Source organism: Nuphar pumila, chromosome 12 (assembly GCF_984573655.1).
Source record: "Nuphar pumila chromosome 12, dmNupPumi1.hap1.1, whole genome shotgun sequence".
Classification (NCBI taxonomy): domain Eukaryota; kingdom Viridiplantae; phylum Streptophyta; class Magnoliopsida; order Nymphaeales; family Nymphaeaceae; genus Nuphar; species Nuphar pumila.
The window spans coordinates 35,313,833-35,332,250 of record NC_143260.1 but is presented as its reverse complement, the minus strand read 5'-3'; the positions used below and the strand labels follow the sequence as shown (position 1 = coordinate 35,332,250).

Below are 18,418 nucleotides of genomic sequence, written 5' to 3'. Positions count from 1 at the left end.
CCCAACCTCTTGTTGGTGTTGCTTGAGCCGACTGGCCAAACTGTCATGGGAATACACGTTGATTCATATTAATCTTCAGAATATATCAACGGGCAAGAGACCTTGGTCTAAAGAAATCTCGAGTAAAAGAATTGAAACATTTTAAATCACCAAATTGGAAACAAAGGATAGAGTAAAGCGCAAAACACTTTGCCCTCATGCTCTGGCCAACCCAAGGATACAAATGGGATTACTGCGTGAATTGTCCTGTGAAATTTTACATCATAAAACATGAATTACAGGAAAATTTTGTGAAACATAGTTACCTAGTTGTGATAACTTTAGGATTCGCTGAATGTTATGCACCTACAAAAAATGGAGCAGCTAAAAGAATTGAGACAGTGATTATTTGTTACTCCCGTAAGCAGCCAATTCTCTAAAGGCGGCAGATGAAACAGTCATCATGGAAAGAATATCTACTCGGACACAACCTTTTCCTCTGTGTCTGCCTCGTCAATGAATGATAAATCAAATATCTGATTGTAATTATCTACGAAATAGACTTCAAGACCTTCTTTTACGTTGGGCGCAAGCTCATCAAAATCCCTTCGGTTGGCAGATGGGAATATTATAGTCTTAACATCACTCCGCCTTGCAGCGATTGTCTTCTCCTTGACCTAGTAGTCCCATAAAAAGATTGTTATATAAAAGAAGAATAAGCTAGACTACTTGGAGCCACAACTAAATACATGATAATGAAAGGTACTGACATATTATAGAGACGATACAATGTAAAAGAAGAAACATTGTAATTAGCACCCCTGTTTGCATATGATCCATGAGGAAGATGGTCACAACATATACTTATTTTTAAATAATAAAAGGATGATAACACCTATTAAAATAGGTCAACATACCCCACCAATAGGGAGAATCCGCCCCATCAAAGTTACTTCCCCAGTCATGGCAAGGTCCTTCTTCACACGCTTCCTCATAGCCAATGACAACATAGAAGTAATCATGGTACAACCAGCACTGGGTCCATCCTTTGGCGTAGCACCTGCTGGCACATGAAGATGGAGCTTGGAGGTGGAAAAGAATGGGTTTTCTGGATCTTTCTCAAGTAGTATCGATCTAGCTACAGTATGCGCTATTTGGGCACTTTCCTTCATGACATCACCAAGTTGACCTGTCAAATGCAACGCACCTTTTCCTTCTCCTTGTTCCACAAGAGTGGTCTCTATATACAGTGTAGAACCACCCATCGCAGTCCATGCAAGGCCCATCACAACACCCTCTGGTGTCTGGTCATATATTCGATCGGCATGAAATACTGGCTTGCCAACCAAATCAGACAAATTGGTAGTGTCAACAACTAATTTATCCATGGTCTTACCAACATCTATTTCCTGAATAATATCAGCTGTTTCTTTACCCTGGCAAAAAAGAAGAAATAGGCCAACTAAAGTATTACCATAACATGATTTGATGGGAGATATTCTCAAAATAACACAGAAATTAGAAAAGCACTTTAATCTTTTAACAGACCTCTGAATCAAGTGGTTGCCCAGAAATACATGGGCTTTGATCTGCAGATGGCTCCAAACTTGAAGACTCTGTCATTGTGGAGTTTTCACAGGCCGGCTCGTGGTTTGCAGCTTCTTCAGATTTGATATTCATGCTCCCCTCAGCTGGAACTTCATTAGTTTCTTCAGTAGGTGGACGTTTAGAATCATCAGCCTCAACTTCCTGAATGGTGGCAACTGTTGATGGTTCATTTGATACCCCCTGGCGTACCAGCTGCAAAGCAATCTGCCAGACAAGGAAGGCATGAAATTAGTGAACTTTTTTTTCTGGTAGATAGCCAGTTTGTGGCATTAAAGAAACTTAAAGATCACTCCATAATTTACACAGATCAGAAGATCATAGATCAAGAAAAGAACATCTCTTTCTAGTATTTGTTGATAGCCATCAAAGGGGAATGAACTCTGTTGGATCAAAATATTATAAGCACCACTTCATGCGGAAAGTTTGGAAGTAAGTTTTTCCATCTTGACTGTAAACATGAGCTCTACCATCAGTACCCAGCTCTGGGTTTAAGAAATAAGTCCTGACAGCTGTCTGCTATCAGATATAAGATTTTAACAGCAATCTCCTGACGTACTCGACTTACGGTTCTAGTAGACCTGATTTTGGATCTGCACCTCAACACTGTATCAGGACCATAACTTATTGTTCAATCTTTCCCTTGAGCAAAGTATAGGAAACACATCAATATAAGAAGTTTCCAGGCAACTGCTTAGCATTAAATTTAATGGCTTATGTATCAGAAGTGAACTAGGATAAATATAAAAAAAACTACCAACACATGAAATATGGGCATGAGCAGAACACAGATGACAGTAACAAAAGGAGGTAAACAACATAGAAGGTTGCAACATGTGATGCAGTAGCCACACAAAATAACTGATGCTTGTAAGATGAGTAGGAAAGTCAGAGCTTGTGCAAGATGCATAAAAAAAATCACAAACAGGGATGCAAACCATACCTTACGGTAAATTTTTTCTATGTGCTTTTGAAGATTGCGAACGCCAGCTTCACGGCAGTAATTTTCTATAAGTGCAAGAAGGGCAGCATCAGTCACTTCAACCTGGATCAGCAATGGCTTGTAGCTAAGTGAATAAATTTATAATGTATGGTGACCAGCTAAGTCTAAAGCCTTATCATGTAGATGAGACAAGGCTTGAAAAGATGATGATGATGATGTGACTAAATAACAAACCAGGGAAAAAAGAACACTGTGTTTCACTCATAAATTGGAAGCTAACCTGTTCTGGTTTGATACCACATGCTTCACGGGTTGCCTTCTCCAAATAATCCCGAGCAATATGCACCTTTTCATCAGTTATATAGCCAGCAATAGCAATAACTTCCATCCTGTCTAGAAGAGGATTTGGAATCATCTCGATAACATTAGCCGTGCAAACAAAAAGAACCTACAACACCACAAGGAAAAAGTAGATGAATAATTAGAATAAGATAAAACTGTCAATCAGTTTCCTCTAGCCATTTCAGATTTTTAGAGTCTTCTCAGAAAATAAGTCCGCTACCATCCTTAAAGAAATAACAGTCAATCTAATGAAGGTTAAGAGCTGTCAAATTAAAAGTTTGTTAAGAATATGGGTTAGATCCATATCCATATTCATGTCGTTGTAATATAGAGTAAGGGTATACTTGTCATTCAAGTTAGATAAGGCACGTGATGTACTATTGGATTTGTATTAGGGGCACTTTTGTACATTGGTCATATACATATATAAGAAGGAATAGAAGGATGTCAACCCTAATTGGGTCGTCATCTTTGCTAATGCTTTTCTCTCTTTCATCCTTTTCATCAATATCTTGCGGGACACGACTCCCAAGGCACAAATAAAAAATGGTATAAAAGCTGGGGCAAGATTAAGTCACCAACAAATCGAAGACTGTGATTTCTCTGTTCAGATAAGTTTATTATTCTTGTTTCTTCCATCCAACTCTAATCTCCTCTTCAAAAATATCTGTCTTTTTGTGTTTTCTCAAATATTTCATTTGCTCTCTTCCTTAATCCCAACACCAAATTTGTTCAAACCCAGATCTGATCTGGTTCAGTTTTAGACTCAGCAGAAAAAATAAAAAAGGGAAAAAGGGATAGTGACCTTAAAAAAAAAAGGAAAATGTCAAAAAAAAAATTGTATTCGAGTCTGGTTATTCACATATTTAACAAGACCTAAAGACAAAAAGGAAAAAAAGGAAGGCCCAAGTTGCTGACATCAGCATCTCTGCTGATTTCTCATTTCTGCCCAATTTTTTCCGATTCAGTAGCTTTATTTTTTGCAATCTGTTCTATATCTTGCTTGTATTTTCCTTGTCGTGTATATATATATATTCCTTTGTTCCCTATTTTCAGCGTCATGTGATTTTCGTGTTTTTTAGCAGTCCTTTGTACTTCCTTATTTCCCTTTAAAAAAAAGACTTTCTAATCCAACCCTAAACTCTTCTCTTAGCCAACTTGTCACCAACAAATTGGATTCTTCCAATTTTATCACTTGGAGGACGCAAATTGACCCTTTCATAAGTAGTTTAGATTTGATGGGGAATCTCTATGGGACTCTGGCTGTGCCCACGGAGTTCATTGTGTCCCAAGGTACTAAGGAAGGACATCAGCCCCAAACCCTGCTTTCACAGTGTGGAAGAAAAATGATCAATCGGTCGTTGCATTCATCACGGCCACTCTTTCACGCGAAGTCTTATTGCAGGTACCTTATGGTGTTTCAGCTAGAGATATTTGGTTAACGTTACATCCTGGGTTGAACAAATATCCACTCCCAAAATTTATAATCTCAAGGGAGAGTTAGATAAAAAGAGGTGATTCAAGTGTCCTAGAATACATCAATCATATCAAAGGCAATCACAAACCATCTGTAAGAACGGAACATATCACCAAGAGCAAAGGAGAGAGAGGGAAGATTAGAGAAGAGAAAAATAGGGCTACAGCAAAACTGACTCTACACAGCCCATTGTGGGTTGTGGATAGCTATATATCAATAATATTGAACTGTTACAAAAACACCACCATTCAATATACATATGAATACAAATAAGATAGGGGCAATAAAGGAAAGATGAAACTAATTAAACACATGACTATTACAAACATTATAAAGACGTCATCATGGGTATAGATCCAAATTCTGATCCAGACCCAAAACCTCACGTTCCAATAGCCTCCCTCAAGTTATGCATGGTAAGAGGCATGAACAACTTGCTCTTCAAGTACCAAAATCTATGCTTGCTCAATCCTTTTGTGAATAGATCAGCCACTTGATCTTGGGTTTCAATGAATTGTGTTGTAATTTCACCATTTTCAATCTTGCTTCTGATAAAGTGTTCATCAATCTCAATATGTTTAATTATCCTATGTTTAATATGATTAAGTGAGCTTGACACTTGTTGATTCAAATCAGATAGTAAATATCTAATCCAAGTGATTTCAGATGAAGTTGCTACCATGGATCTATACTTCATCTCAGTACTGGAACGAGCTACGACTTTATGCTTTTTACTACTCCACGAAATTAAATTTTGTCCAATAAAAACACAATATCCAGAAACAAATCTTCTCTCATCTGGGTCTACAGTCCAGTCTGCATATAAAAAGGCCATTACTGTCAATTAGCTGTCATTGTTATCGCTACGATAACCAAGCCCATCTCCAAGTGTGCCCTTTAAATATCGAAGGACTCTTTTAATGGATTAAACATGACTAGTACATGGGCAATGCATGAATTGTGAAACCTGATTCATTGCATAAAAAATATTTGGTCGAGTAAAGGTAAGGTATTGAAGCATACCTACGATGCTCTTGTACCTTGTGGGATCATCAAAAAATTCTCCATCTCATCCAAATTTCTGTTGCAATATGCTTGGAGTCAATAATGGTTTGCAGTCTTTCATTCCAGCCTTGGTAAGCAATCAGTCCCTAGAAGAGTCCTATAGAATTATAAATGATGCTTGTTCTAGTTTTGGGACATATGCGAAGTCATTGCAGCAATTGAGCATTTAGCAGTCTGACATGCAGCCCATCTGGGAGCACATACAACATCACAACCTCCTACTTTTCCACATTTTCTCAAGTCTACGAGAGGCATGGAAAGGATATTACTCACTCACATGCAACAAGAGAAGAATCAAACCAGAATCCTATTAGCTTGCAGCCTTGTGCTTTAAATACTTCAGAAAATGGGGTGTCCGATTCGAATGTTCAGTTGAGAAAGCCATCAAGAGTAAGGCATCCTCCAAAACAATTTGTTAGTTTTGAAGCCTTCTCCTTGGAATTTCATACATATGTTGCAGCTATATCCCAAGAAAAGGGGCCTTTTAGATTTACAGAAGCATGCAAAAATCCACAATGGGTGGAGGCTATGAATGAGGAGGTTAAAGCATTGCATGACTGCGATACTTGGGAGGTTGTAAATAGGTCTTTAGACAAGAATGTTGTTGGATGTCGATGGGTGTATAAAGTTAAATATAAGGCTGAAGGGAGCATAGAGAGGTATAAAGCTCACTTAGTAGCTAAAGGCCACACACAAGAGTATGGTATGGACTGACAAAACTTTTGGTCATGTTGTCTGCATGAGAACTATACAAGTAGTTTTGCCTCTTGTCATACGGATGAACCTTGTATCAGCTGGATGTGAATAATGGCTTTCTTCACAAAGACTTATATGAAAAGGTTTATATGTAGCATCTTCCTTTTTACTAGGCTGATTCACTCAGTACAGTTTTGAAGCTTAAGAAAGCACTTTATGGTCTAAAGCAAGTCTCAAAAGCTTGGTTTGAGATGTGGCTTTGAACAAAGTCACTGTGATTACTCTCTATTTGTCAGTCATGACACTCGAAGCATTAGTATCATATTAGTTTATGTGGACAATATAGTCATCATTGGGAATGATGCAGCCAAAATTAAACATTTGAAGGCAATTTTGCATGATTGTTTCCACATGAAAGATTTGGGAATCTTGAGGTACTTTCTTGGTGTGTAGGTTGATCAGTCCAGAGGTTCATTAGTCCTCACTCAGTGTAAGTATGCTCAAGACCTTTTGCGGCGAAATGGAATGATCCAATGCAAACCAGCTAAGACCCCCATGGCATTAAGAAACAAACTGGTAGAGAATCAGGATGGTGATTCACCACTCGATCAGCCAGAGAAGTTCAGAAGTATGGTGGGAGCTCTTCAATACCTCAGGTTGACTAGACCTGATTTGGTATATGCAGTCAATCAGGTATCTCAATATATGCAAGTCACATGGAGGCAGTCAAGAGAATTATGTGATACATTAAGGGCACTTTATCAGATGGTTTGATTTACGCAAGAGGGTCAGATGTGTCTCCATGTTCGAGGCCTTTTGTTATAGCATTTTCATATGCAGATTGGGCAAGAAACCCGAATACTAGAAGATTAGTGACAGGTTACGGCGTGTATTTGGGATCCCATCTCGTCTCTTGGTTGAGTAAAAGACAGAGAACTGTAGCCAGGTCAAGCACAGAAACGGAATATAGGGTGATGGCAGCGGTGACAGAGGAGGTATTGTGGATAGGACATCTTCTTTTAGTGTTGTGTCGGAAGATAGTCAAGTCTATTTTATATTGTGATAATAGAAGTGCAATCACTATTTATACCAAGTACCAACCCAGTTCGGCATGGGAAGATGAAGCAAGGTCAAGCTCGATCAGCATTTTGTGCATGAAAAGGTGGAAGATGGAGAAATTCAGCCCTTGTTTCTTTCAAGTGAGCAGCAAGTTGCAGACTTATTTACCAAGCCGCTTTCAGTTCATAGACACTGTTTTTTAAAAAACAAACTGTCCATGGTTCAAACCCATGCACAGTTTGAGGGGGAGTGTTAAGAACATGGGTTAGATCCATATCCATATTCATATATCGTTGTAATATAGAGTAAGGGTATACTTGTCATTCAAGTCAGATAAGGCAATGTGATGTACTATTGGATTTGTATTAGGGGCACTTTTGTAAATTGGTCATATACATATATAAGAAGGAATAGGACATCAACCCTACTCTTTGCTGCTGCTATTCTCTCTTTCTTCTTTTCTCATCTCTATCTTGCAGGACACAACTCCCAAGGCACAAATCGGAAAAAGTTATGGAATAACATTTGCAAAAAAGAATAAGAATGAACATTTTACTATTATTCTGATGCAACATTAGTTTTACTAGAACACATGTTTTTACATATTTTCTGAATTTTGTGTTCAGTGCCTTAATTAATCAACATAACCCAATAGTGCTTCAGGAAGTCAAGAAGGGTTAAAAAAAATGTTGACCTGATCCTCCCATGTGGAAATGGTGTTCAATATCTGCTTTTTAGCTTTGCTGATATAGTAAGACAATCCAAGATTATTCATAAAGACAAATTAGGGCATTCCTGCTTTTCAAGATTACCAGACATTCTTAAATACTAGCACTGCTATACACTATTATGGTACTACCATTGTGTCCGATAGATGATATGCATGATTTCTCAGATCACATAGATAATATTTATTTCTAGCATTTCCATCTCACTCATGGAGATCAAAATGTATACACCTGCCACTTCTACTTGTCTTGTTCTTTTAAGTTGTGCATGCAGATAATTTATTAACACCAAAAAAATGCATCAGTTCCTACATTCCTTGAAAGTCTTCACCAAGATTCAAAATTCGGTTCATGGCCTCCTAAAAATTCCTAAATCTTCTTATCCTCCAATGAACACTAATAGTTTCATAAAGACATTCTGCAATATGACGTATATAGATACTTGGGATACTTGCAACAAGAAATACAACAAACAAAAATATATAAGCTTGTATAAACCAATGCTACCTTAGCTCACCTTGGATAAGTCAATAGGAACATCAAGATAGTGATCAAGAAAGTTTGCGTTTTGCTCTGGGTCAAGAAGCTCTAGTAAAGCACTTGCTGGATCCCCAGCATGGCCCCTCCCTAGCTGTTGAAAATGTCATGTGAAGCCAAGATATTAATTTAATGTGAGAACTCAACCCAAACGCACAGGGAAACCAACAAGAATAAAAGGAAAGCATGCAAAAACAAAAAGAAATGGCAGTGGAGTGAAGGAAAACATTACTGCAGAACAAGTAACGTACCTTGTCAATCTCATCAATCAGAACAAGAGGATTAGCTGTTCCTACATGTTTCAAGCATTGCACCATTTTTCCAGGCATAGCCCCAACATAGGTTCGACGATGCCCCTGAATAAATTTTTATCAGTACATATATATTTTATACAGCAAACATGAAAAATTACAGCACTACTAGTCTATAGAAACCACTCTAAAAGAGAACCCTACCTTGATTTCAGCCACATCGGCCAGACCTCCCACAGAAAATCGGTAGAACTTTCTATTCAAGGCACGTGCAATTGAACGACCAATGCTGGTCTTACCTACTCCAGGAGGTCCTGAAAGACAAATAATTTTACCTGCATTGAAATAAGCACAAACCCACCAGTTATAATCAGATAGGAGTTAGGACCTTCAGGTTTGAAAAATCAAAAGGTACAAAAAGAAGATTGTGAATTCACATGATCTAAGGATTACATGTGGACAAACAGTAACATGAGTTCCCTCATAGGACTCAAAACAAGCCTATATAAGGAAATAAGCCCCTCATAAAAAAGTACATCAGGTCTCCAGCAACTCAAAGTTGGAAAAGCTAAAAAGATAAATAATATAAATGTCCAAATAATACATATCTAGATCATTCTTTTTGAAACAGTGACAAACATGTCATATTTTTTGAAGAACAAACCTGACAGATATTTATCTTTTATTTACTCTAACTGAAGCCATTGTCTCAAATAACCATGTATAGATGATGAAAATAGAGACTGATGTTTACGATGTTTCAATCAGTAACTCATGTTAATTTATGCCTACCTTAAAAATTACATTCAACAAATTTTTAACTTCTGAATTAAAGTGTCAAGAAAACTCCACGAATGAATGGTCTGCAACGTTGCAGCATACTGATACGGTATAACGTGCATCTAAGTCCTTTGGTGCTACCATACTCAAAGATGCCTATTTGCCCCTGTATTCTCTTCACATGATTAAACACGGATATAGGACGGTGACAGGTGACAGACAATCATAATTCTTGCAAATCTTATTCACACATTCATACTTTAAGATGACAATGATCACAACTAGTTTTGAACATAGTTTTACAGAACTTTCATTTTGCACAAAGTGTGTCACCAGTTGTGTCCCTAATACATATCTGTAGCTATGTAACACTGTAACACAATTTTGGCATCATATTAATTTACTTTATCTTTCTTTATGTCATCTATAAATTTATCAATGTTTTTGCCAAGTTAAGCATCAGATATATCAATATTATTTTATGAGAGAAATATATCAGTATTATGAGAGGGCACATCACATGAGCAATTGGATGTAGGTTGGCTAGGAGGTCCATAGTTATGGGGTTCTCTACTTTAGGCGGCAAACCATGATCTGTTCCAACTTCCAAGAAAACCAGGGCTGTTTTTAGTTTATGATCCTGCCCCAGTCTATCGGGGTATTTGAGCCTTGGTGGCCAGCAACTTAGTACACATCTGGATAGGACTAACACTTCCACCAAAACACTGCTTAGGTGCTATAGCTGTTCCTTTAGACTATCTAATAGGACCAATATGCAACAGAATAAAGAACTCGGATTCAAAATTAAAGATATGGATGAAAATATTTTACATCCTCAAATTAGCATCAACTATACTTCCTCAGATTCTACAAGATAAAAACAGGGATAGTGGCAATCAATGTGAGAATTAGTGAAATATTCAGACAATAAGCCTTCAACATTAATACTTGCCATGGCTGATTTTTCTAATTCTTGAACTCACCCATCACCCAAAAGTTGTAGACCTTCACCACTTAATACGTGTAAAAATGTGTTCACATAAAGTTCAATATATTTCATTTTCACATTGCTATATACCTTTTATTTACTAGTTCATTTTAAAGCTTTGCTTGTTTCCCTCATTTTATTATTTCTTTTTGATAGATGAATAAAAAAGTCAGGCCCAACATGAGTCCTCAGTTGCATTCAACTCACACAACAAAGACCAAAAAGTGCAATTCAAGTAAATTTTTTGCAAAATGAGAAGATATTCTTTCTTGGCCAAAAATGATTAATAAAATGTCGAAGGTAGGAAATAAAAATATTTTATGTTAATGGTATCTTAACTTTCAGCAGATGCTAATTGGCATGATCGTGATGTCAGGATTTTCAAGTGAGGTCCAATTACAAAAAAACTAGTGAGAAGCACATCCAGAAGAATACATGCCTCAAAACGACAATAGAATTAGTGTAAGATTAGTTTTACATTATTTACATTATCAAATGCAAGCATGAGCGCTTGAGCATAAAGTTAAACTTAATGATTAGTGATGCAGAGCAGGACGGAGTCCGGTCTACACCGAGTGACCCGGGCGTGTCCAAGGATCTCAACACCAATGGGATAGACGATCGGACCCAGATAATGGATCCGATCACGAGCTCGATGCCCCGATGCAAGGACATGGTGCCCCTGCGCACTTACTCAAGGCGAGCCAAGGATGGAGGCAGCACCGCACATTGACAACGCCCCGATCCATGAGCAGCGACGAGTTGGCTCGGGTCCAAGGACTGGACCCGAGGCCCAGATCCAGTCACACCCTATTAATACCCTGTTTTAGGGTTGCGTGAGGACACAGAGAGAGATAATTGGAGATTACCGCAGCCTTTGTTTCTATTTGTTTATTTTTTCTGTTTGCCCTTTCAACAACCTTGCTATTTGATTCTTGCTCCCGTTGCATTGTCGTTATTTGATTTCTCTTTTCATTAAGATTGATCCCATTGTTCAGATTGAACTTTCATTGAAATAAAAAGAACCTATACCATCGTTTTCGGTGGTTATTCATTGGAATTTTTCTGCACATCGCACGACGTGGAGTCGTGCTCTTCTTTCCAGCATTCAAGTGTACGTGAAGGCCGATATCTCGCTGCATCAAAGTGGTATCGGAGCCCAACCTTCTTCCTTCGTCAACGGTATGGCGCAAGAAGCGAGGAACGATCCTACGAGCGAAAAAGAGCGGGAGGAAACCGACAATGAAGATCCAATGACATGGATGATCGACATGATGACCAAGCTCCAAGAAAACATGCTACGTGTAAGCAAGGATGTCACTGGCATATCGAAACGACTGGATGGACTCGAAGATCAGATCGTGGTCATCGAGAAGACGAGTGTCGGATTGGGCGGTGAGACTGCAGACCCCGCCCGCGGTTGCGATGCAACTCGAACAGGTCCACCCGAACCCCCGTCAACTTGCTGTGCAACTGGATGGTACCGAGGCAGGCCTATGCCGGCCGCGTGACAATCCAACAGGTATTACCGTTTCAGAACCATGGCGTGACTGCCACTCGGGTGGCCGGAGTCCTCCAACCGAACCAAGGAGCCATTGAAGGGCCTCCCAACACCGGCATGGTGCGTAGGCCTGGCCTCGAGCCACAGCCAAGGGACTGCAGGGCCCGGGGGTGAAGTCGGGCCAGGTGACCAGCGCGACAGCGTCAGCCCGGGGCTGACCTAGCAACCCTCCCGCCGCGCGTACAGGGTGGATCGGTCGCAGCCCACCAACGAGCAGGAGGGTGTGGACCCTTGTGGGTCAGACCGAACCCGACCGGGTCCGGCAAGGAACCAGTACTATTAGGGCACGGACCCGGATCCCGGGGACCATCCTTTGGGTCCCAGGGAGCGGGTCCGGGCCTTGAACCCCATTACCAGACCTACCCAGTTGGGTCCACTTCGCGGGTCACCCCGAACCAGATTCAATCTATTAATTTTGAACCCCAATTCAGATCCCCTACCGATCCAAACTTATATCGGACCCGGACGGAGCTCCAGTTTGAATTTGAGTCAGGTCAAAACCAAACTCATCTTACTACGGAACAAGGATCGAGTTCAAACCAGGCCTTCTCACACCACAACTCAATCCATGATCCCAACTACCCCATTCTGGGTCTGACAAATAGTTTAGGACTTGACCCGATCCAGATCCAATCGGGTGACTCATCCCAATATTACACCAACCAAGCCCAATACCCGTACCAGACCCAATCCATTAACCCATCCCCGATCCAGAACCCAGTACCATATCCGACCCACTACCTCTACCGTAACACAACCCATAACCCAAACCCATATTATCCCGTTCCTACCCACCTAGAGCCCGAAACCCGACCAGCCCTTACACCTTTAGCAGGACCTCCTGTCATACCGGTGCCACAACGCCGACCACAGATAGTTCCCACCCACGGGCGAGCCAAACCGAGGCAGTTTCCAGCAGCCGCCATGCAGATTCAGCAGGGACCGGTGGGACCTGAGCGCCGACCACACATCATGGGAGTTCGTCAGCATCAGCCTCCAGGCGAACAGTACCGTGAAGATGGTGATGAAGCAGTGTTGGATGATGACGCTTTTTAGAACGAGCATCTTGCAAGAACGGTGGAGACTCGTCAGCAGAGAGCACCAGAGCACCCCTCCACCTACGGGGTGAAGCTAGACCTTTCGAAGTTCGCAGAGCGATTCGATGTGGAGCAGTTCTTCGACTGGGCCTATGTCGTACAGTTTTTCTTCGACTACCACACTGTCGCTGAGCACCGTCGTGTCTCGCTAGCGTCCACTCGGTTGAGAGGCCTAGCGCAGACATGGTGGGTTGAGCTGCAGAGGTCGAGAGAGCGACATGGACTAGAGCACATACAGACATGGGAGGAGATGCAGCGATTGATGCAGTCAAAGTTCGTGCTGTCAGACCACACTGAGAAAGCCTATAAGGAATACCTGACCCTGCGACAAGGCACTCGTACTGTGGCAGAGTACACTGCTGAGTTCCATCGTCTATCCCTGCGAGTGCAGATTGAGGAGACCGCCCGCCAGCAGGTCACGAGGTATATTTCTGGTCTTCGTCCTGCTATTTCTGATGATTTCAGTTGTGTCACAGTCGAGTCATTGGATCAAGCAAGCAGTTATGCCATGAATGTAGAGGAAAATTTTAAAAATGAGGTAGGAATATAGGACCTCCCATGGTGACCAGTCCAGTTGACCCAAGTCGAGTTCCCCAACCAGAGGAGCGAGCTCTCCTATGAAGGAAGACTCCAAGTCCACCCCAAGAGTAGACCCTAGCAAGCCTGACCAGTCCGAACCCGCATACCATACCAGATCCAAGGCCAAGCCTAGTGAGTCTACTATCTGTTGTTTTAGGTGTCAGGAGTTAGGACATGTTGCGTCTAAGTGCCCCACCGTGAGCAAGAACGCCCATTTCGTCGAGGGAATTGTTGAGTCAGCGTTTGATAGTGAGATTGAGGGTGAGTTGTTGGTTGAAGGGGATGACGAGAGGGAAGTCGTAGAGTTTGACGACGTCAAAAATTTATTGTCTATCCGTCATGTGTTGACCGCACCCCGAGAGTTGACCCCTGCAAAATGGTTGCGGAATAACATTTTTAGAACCCATTGCAACTGTGAGGGGCATGCATGTGATGTTATAATTGATACTGGGCATGTGAGAACATGGTGTCCAAGAGTGTCGTGTCCACCCTGAACCTGAAAATGGAGAAATTGTCCCAACCATATAAGATGGCATGGTTCAAAAGAGGAAACGAGATTCCTATCACCCAACGTTGTTTAGTTCGGCTCTCCATGGGGGAGCATTACCACGATGAGGTGTGGTGTGATGTAGCCCCTATGAGTGCGTCTCACATTCTTTTGGGACGTCCCTGGCAGTTTGATCGCAAGACCATTCACGATGGCTACAGGAACACGTACTCATTTCTTTTTAAGGGTCATAAAATAGTTCTTCTCCCTATCAAGGATATTAGTTTTCCCACTATGGATAAGCCTGAGCGAGTTCCCCGGCTCGCGGGCCTATCTTACTGGTCTTTCTTGAGCCATTGTCGAGAAGATGGTTATTGTTATGCCCTGGTGGCTAAGTCGTCGATGAGTATGTCGTTGCCCGTTCCCGCGGACATCGCGCCCCTTGTTGAAGAGTTTCGCAACATTATGCCAGACGACCTTCCTGTTGGTCTCCCTTCGATGAGGGTGGTGCAGCACGCCATTGATCTTGTCCCGAATCGAGTCTCCCTAATCTCCCCGCGTATCGCATGAACCCATCCGAGCATGCCGAATTGTTGAGGCAGGTTCAGGAGTTACTACAAAAGGGTTTTATTCGTGAGTGTGAGCCCTTGCACAGTACCCGCCCTACTCACTCCTAAGAAAGATGGGTCAATGCGCATGTGTGTCGACAGTAGAGCGATCAATCGCATCACTGTCAAGTACCGTTTTCCCATACCTCGGTTGGATGATATGTTTGATATGTTGGCCGATGCCTCTATTTTCTCCAAAATTGATTTAAAAAGTGGGTACCACCAAATCCGTATCCGAGAGGAGAATGAATGAAAAAACGGCATTCAAGACACGTGATGGATTGTATGAGTCGTTAGTCATGCCATTTGGGTTATCAAATGCCCCGAGTACTTTTATGAACATGATGACCCAAGTATTGCGTCCTTGTATAAGGAAGTTTGTTGTTGTCTATTTTGATGACATTTTGATTTATAGCTCGTCTTTGTCTGAACATTTGAGTCATTTGCGTCAGGTCTTAGAGATTTTAAGGAGGAAAAAGTTGTATGTCAATGTCAAAAAGTGTGAGTTTATGACGTCAAGTGTTGTATTTTGGGGTTTTATTGTGTCGTCTGATGGAGTTAAGGCGGATCCCGCCAAAGTCCGTGAGATTGTAGAATGGCCTACCCCAAAAACTATAGGAGAGATCCGTAGTTTCTACGGGTTAGCCACTTTCTACCGTCGTTTTGTGAGAAACTTCAGAACCCTCATGGCCCCTATCACAGAGTGCCTAAAGGGTACTAGTTTCCATTGGACGTCCGCCGCGGGAAAGGCCTTCATGCTCATCAAAGAGAAAATGACTAGTGCCCCCGTCTTAGCCCTTCCTGATTTTAGCGCAGTCTTTGAGGTTGAGTGTGATGCCTCTAAAGTGGGAATTGGTGCAGTCCTGAGTCAGAACCGCAGGCCCATTGCTTTCTTTAGTGAAAAGTTGACTCAAGCCAGGTGCTAGTACTTCACTTATGATGTTGAGTTTTATGCTGTGGTACAAGCCTTTCGTTATTGGAGGCATTATCTTATTTATAAGGAGTTTGTCTTGTACACGGATCATGAGGCGTTGAAGTATTTGAATAGTCAAAAGAAGTCGAGTGTTCGTCATGCCAAGTGGGTCAGTTTCTTGCAAGAGTACACTTTCACTATTCGCCATCAATCAGGGAACCTAAACAAGGTAGCTGACGCACTTCGCAGAAAGAATAGCCTTTTGATGACTATGTCAGTGCAGGTCATTGGGTTCGAAAAGTGCAAAGAGTTGTACCCGACGGACCCTGATTTTCAGCAAGTCTGGGAAGGGTGCCTCTCCCCTGATATCACAGCTGACCCACGATTTAGTATACACAGCGGTTACCTCTTTCGAGGTAACAAGTTATGTGTACCTGCATTCTCTCTTAGACTCCAATTGATTTCTGAGTTACATGAAGGAGGACTAGCTGGGCATTTTGGGCATGATAAGACGTTCGCACTGTTAGATGAACGATACTTTTGGCCCAAAATGTGCAAAGATGTTGTCAAGTTTGTCAAAAGTTGTCGAGTGTGTCAAGTGTCCAAGGGTCAACGTCAGAATAGTGGTTTGTATACTCCATTGCCCATCCCTGAGCGGCCTTGGGAACATGTTTCCATGGATTTTATTGTGGGTCTTCTCAAAACTTTGCATCGTTTTGATTCCATCCTAGTTGTGGTTGACCGATTTTCCAAGATGACTATCTTTGTCCCGTGTAAGCAAACCATATACGCCTCGTTAGTAGCCTCGTACTACTTCAAGGACGTGGCCACCTTTCATGGATTGCCCCACACGATCACCTCAGATCGTAACACGCGCTTTATGAGTCATTTTTGAAAATCGTTATGGGCCTTATTGAAAACCAAGCTCCAGTTCAGCAGTGCATACCACCCACAAACCGATGGCCAAACCGAAATCGTGAACCGCACCCTAGGGAACTTGCTAAGGAGTCTAGTTAGGGAGAATGTCAAAACATGGGACCTAGTCTTGCCGCAAGCCGAGTTCGCATATAACAGTTCCATCAACCGGTCCACGGGCAAGTCTCCTTTTCAAGTGGTTTATGGTCGATCACCCACCCATGTAGTAGATCTAGCACCTGTGTTCAGTCTCCCAAACCCAGACCCAGACGCGTTTGATGCCATTGAATACATGCGTGATATACATAGACAAGTCTGAGCCAAACTTGTTAAGAGTTACGAAGCTTACAAAGCTTTCGTAGACAAGGGTTGTCGAGATGTCCAATTTCAAGTTTGTCAGTTAGTATGGGTTTACCTGCATCCTGAGTGTTTCCCAGTGGGTACCTATGGTAAATTGAGTCCTAAGAAATATGACACATTCAAGATCCTCCGGCGATTGAGTCTGAATGCCTACCTCCTTGAACTGCCCGACGATTGAAACATTTCACCTATCTTCAATGTGTCTGATTTGCATGCTTACTGTGGTGACAATGAGTCGTCAGAGCCAACTTCTTCCCAACCAGGGGAGAATGATGTAGAGCAGGACCGGGTCCGTTCTACACCGAGTGACCTGGGCGTGTCCAAGGATCTCAGCACCAATGGGATAGACGATCGGACCCAGATAATGGATCCGATCACGAGCCTGGTGCCCCGATGCAAGGACGTGGTGCCCCTGCACACTTACTCAAGGCGAGCCAAGGATGGAGGCAACACCGCACATTCACAGCGCCCCGATCCATCAGCAGCGACGAGTTGCCTTGGGTCCAAGGACTGGACCCGAGGCCCAGATCCAGTCACGCCCTATTAATACCCTGTTTTAGGGTTGCGTGAGGACACAGAGAGAGATAATTGGAGATTACCGCAGCCTTTGTTTCTATTTGTTTTTTTTGTTTTTTTTCTGTTTGCCCTTTCAGCAGCCTTGCTATTTGATTCTTGCTCCCGTTGCATTGTCGTTATTTGTTTTCCCTTTTCATTAAGATTCATCACACTCTTCAGATTGAACTTTCATTGAAATAAAAAGAACCTATACCATCGTTTTCGGTGGTTATTCATTGGAATTTTTCTGCACATCGCACGACGTGGAGTCGTGCTCTTCTTTCCAGCATTCAAGTGTACGTGAAGGCCGATACCTCGCTGCATCAATTAGGAGACAGAAAAAAGATATAATGAAATGCCATGACTAAGGGAAAAAACAAATCATCAAAGTGCATACAAGTATACAACATAAGTCTCTGTTAAGATAGGAAAAACAATATGGAGTCATTGCATATGAAAATTTGCAGAATGGGATCCAATAATAACCTTGCGAGGTTCCTCTGAGTTTCCCTACAGCAATAAATTCCAATATTCTCTCCTTAACATCAGATAATCCATAATGGTCCTCATCTAATATCTTCTGAGCATGATGAACATCAAAATTTTCATCACTGCATAAAATGACAATAATATTCATGATGAAAATTTAAGGATTTCCTGCATCATAAGAAGCTTACTCAAGCAGAAAAACTTTTTGAAAGGTATATGGAGGTCAATTATGTGCAACCAAAAAAACCAAAATTTCACAACTTACGGTAATGATGTATCCAAAATTACCAGAAAGACGTAACTTGTTCATAGAGAAAGAAGAGAAAAAGGGATGATATAAAAAGCTCCTAAAGATTTAAACCAATGCAACCATAAGAAGAAAAATATTTATTTTCTTTTAGCAA

At 41.6% G+C, this 18,418-nt stretch overlaps 1 protein-coding gene across 1 annotated transcript in view; it reads right to left on the bottom strand.

Moving 5' to 3' along the window:
- Positions 1–203: 203 nt before the first annotated feature.
- The window catches only part of LOC149820665 (lon protease homolog, mitochondrial-like), a 57,582-nt gene continuing 39,367 nt past the window's right edge, over positions 204–18,418 (bottom strand). The window contains exons 12-20 of the mRNA XM_089983445.1: positions 18,012–18,136; positions 8,887–9,017; positions 8,683–8,787; positions 8,412–8,525; positions 2,808–2,975; positions 2,528–2,629; positions 1,528–1,791; positions 897–1,415; positions 204–656 (exon numbers count right to left, since the gene is read on the bottom strand). Of these exons, the coding sequence (XP_089839571.1) occupies positions 456–656; positions 897–1,415; positions 1,528–1,791; positions 2,528–2,629; positions 2,808–2,975; positions 8,412–8,525; positions 8,683–8,787; positions 8,887–9,017; positions 18,012–18,136 (1,729 nt within the window). The 3' untranslated portion in view covers positions 204–455. The remainder of the gene's footprint in view (positions 657–896; positions 1,416–1,527; positions 1,792–2,527; positions 2,630–2,807; positions 2,976–8,411; positions 8,526–8,682; positions 8,788–8,886; positions 9,018–18,011; positions 18,137–18,418) is intronic.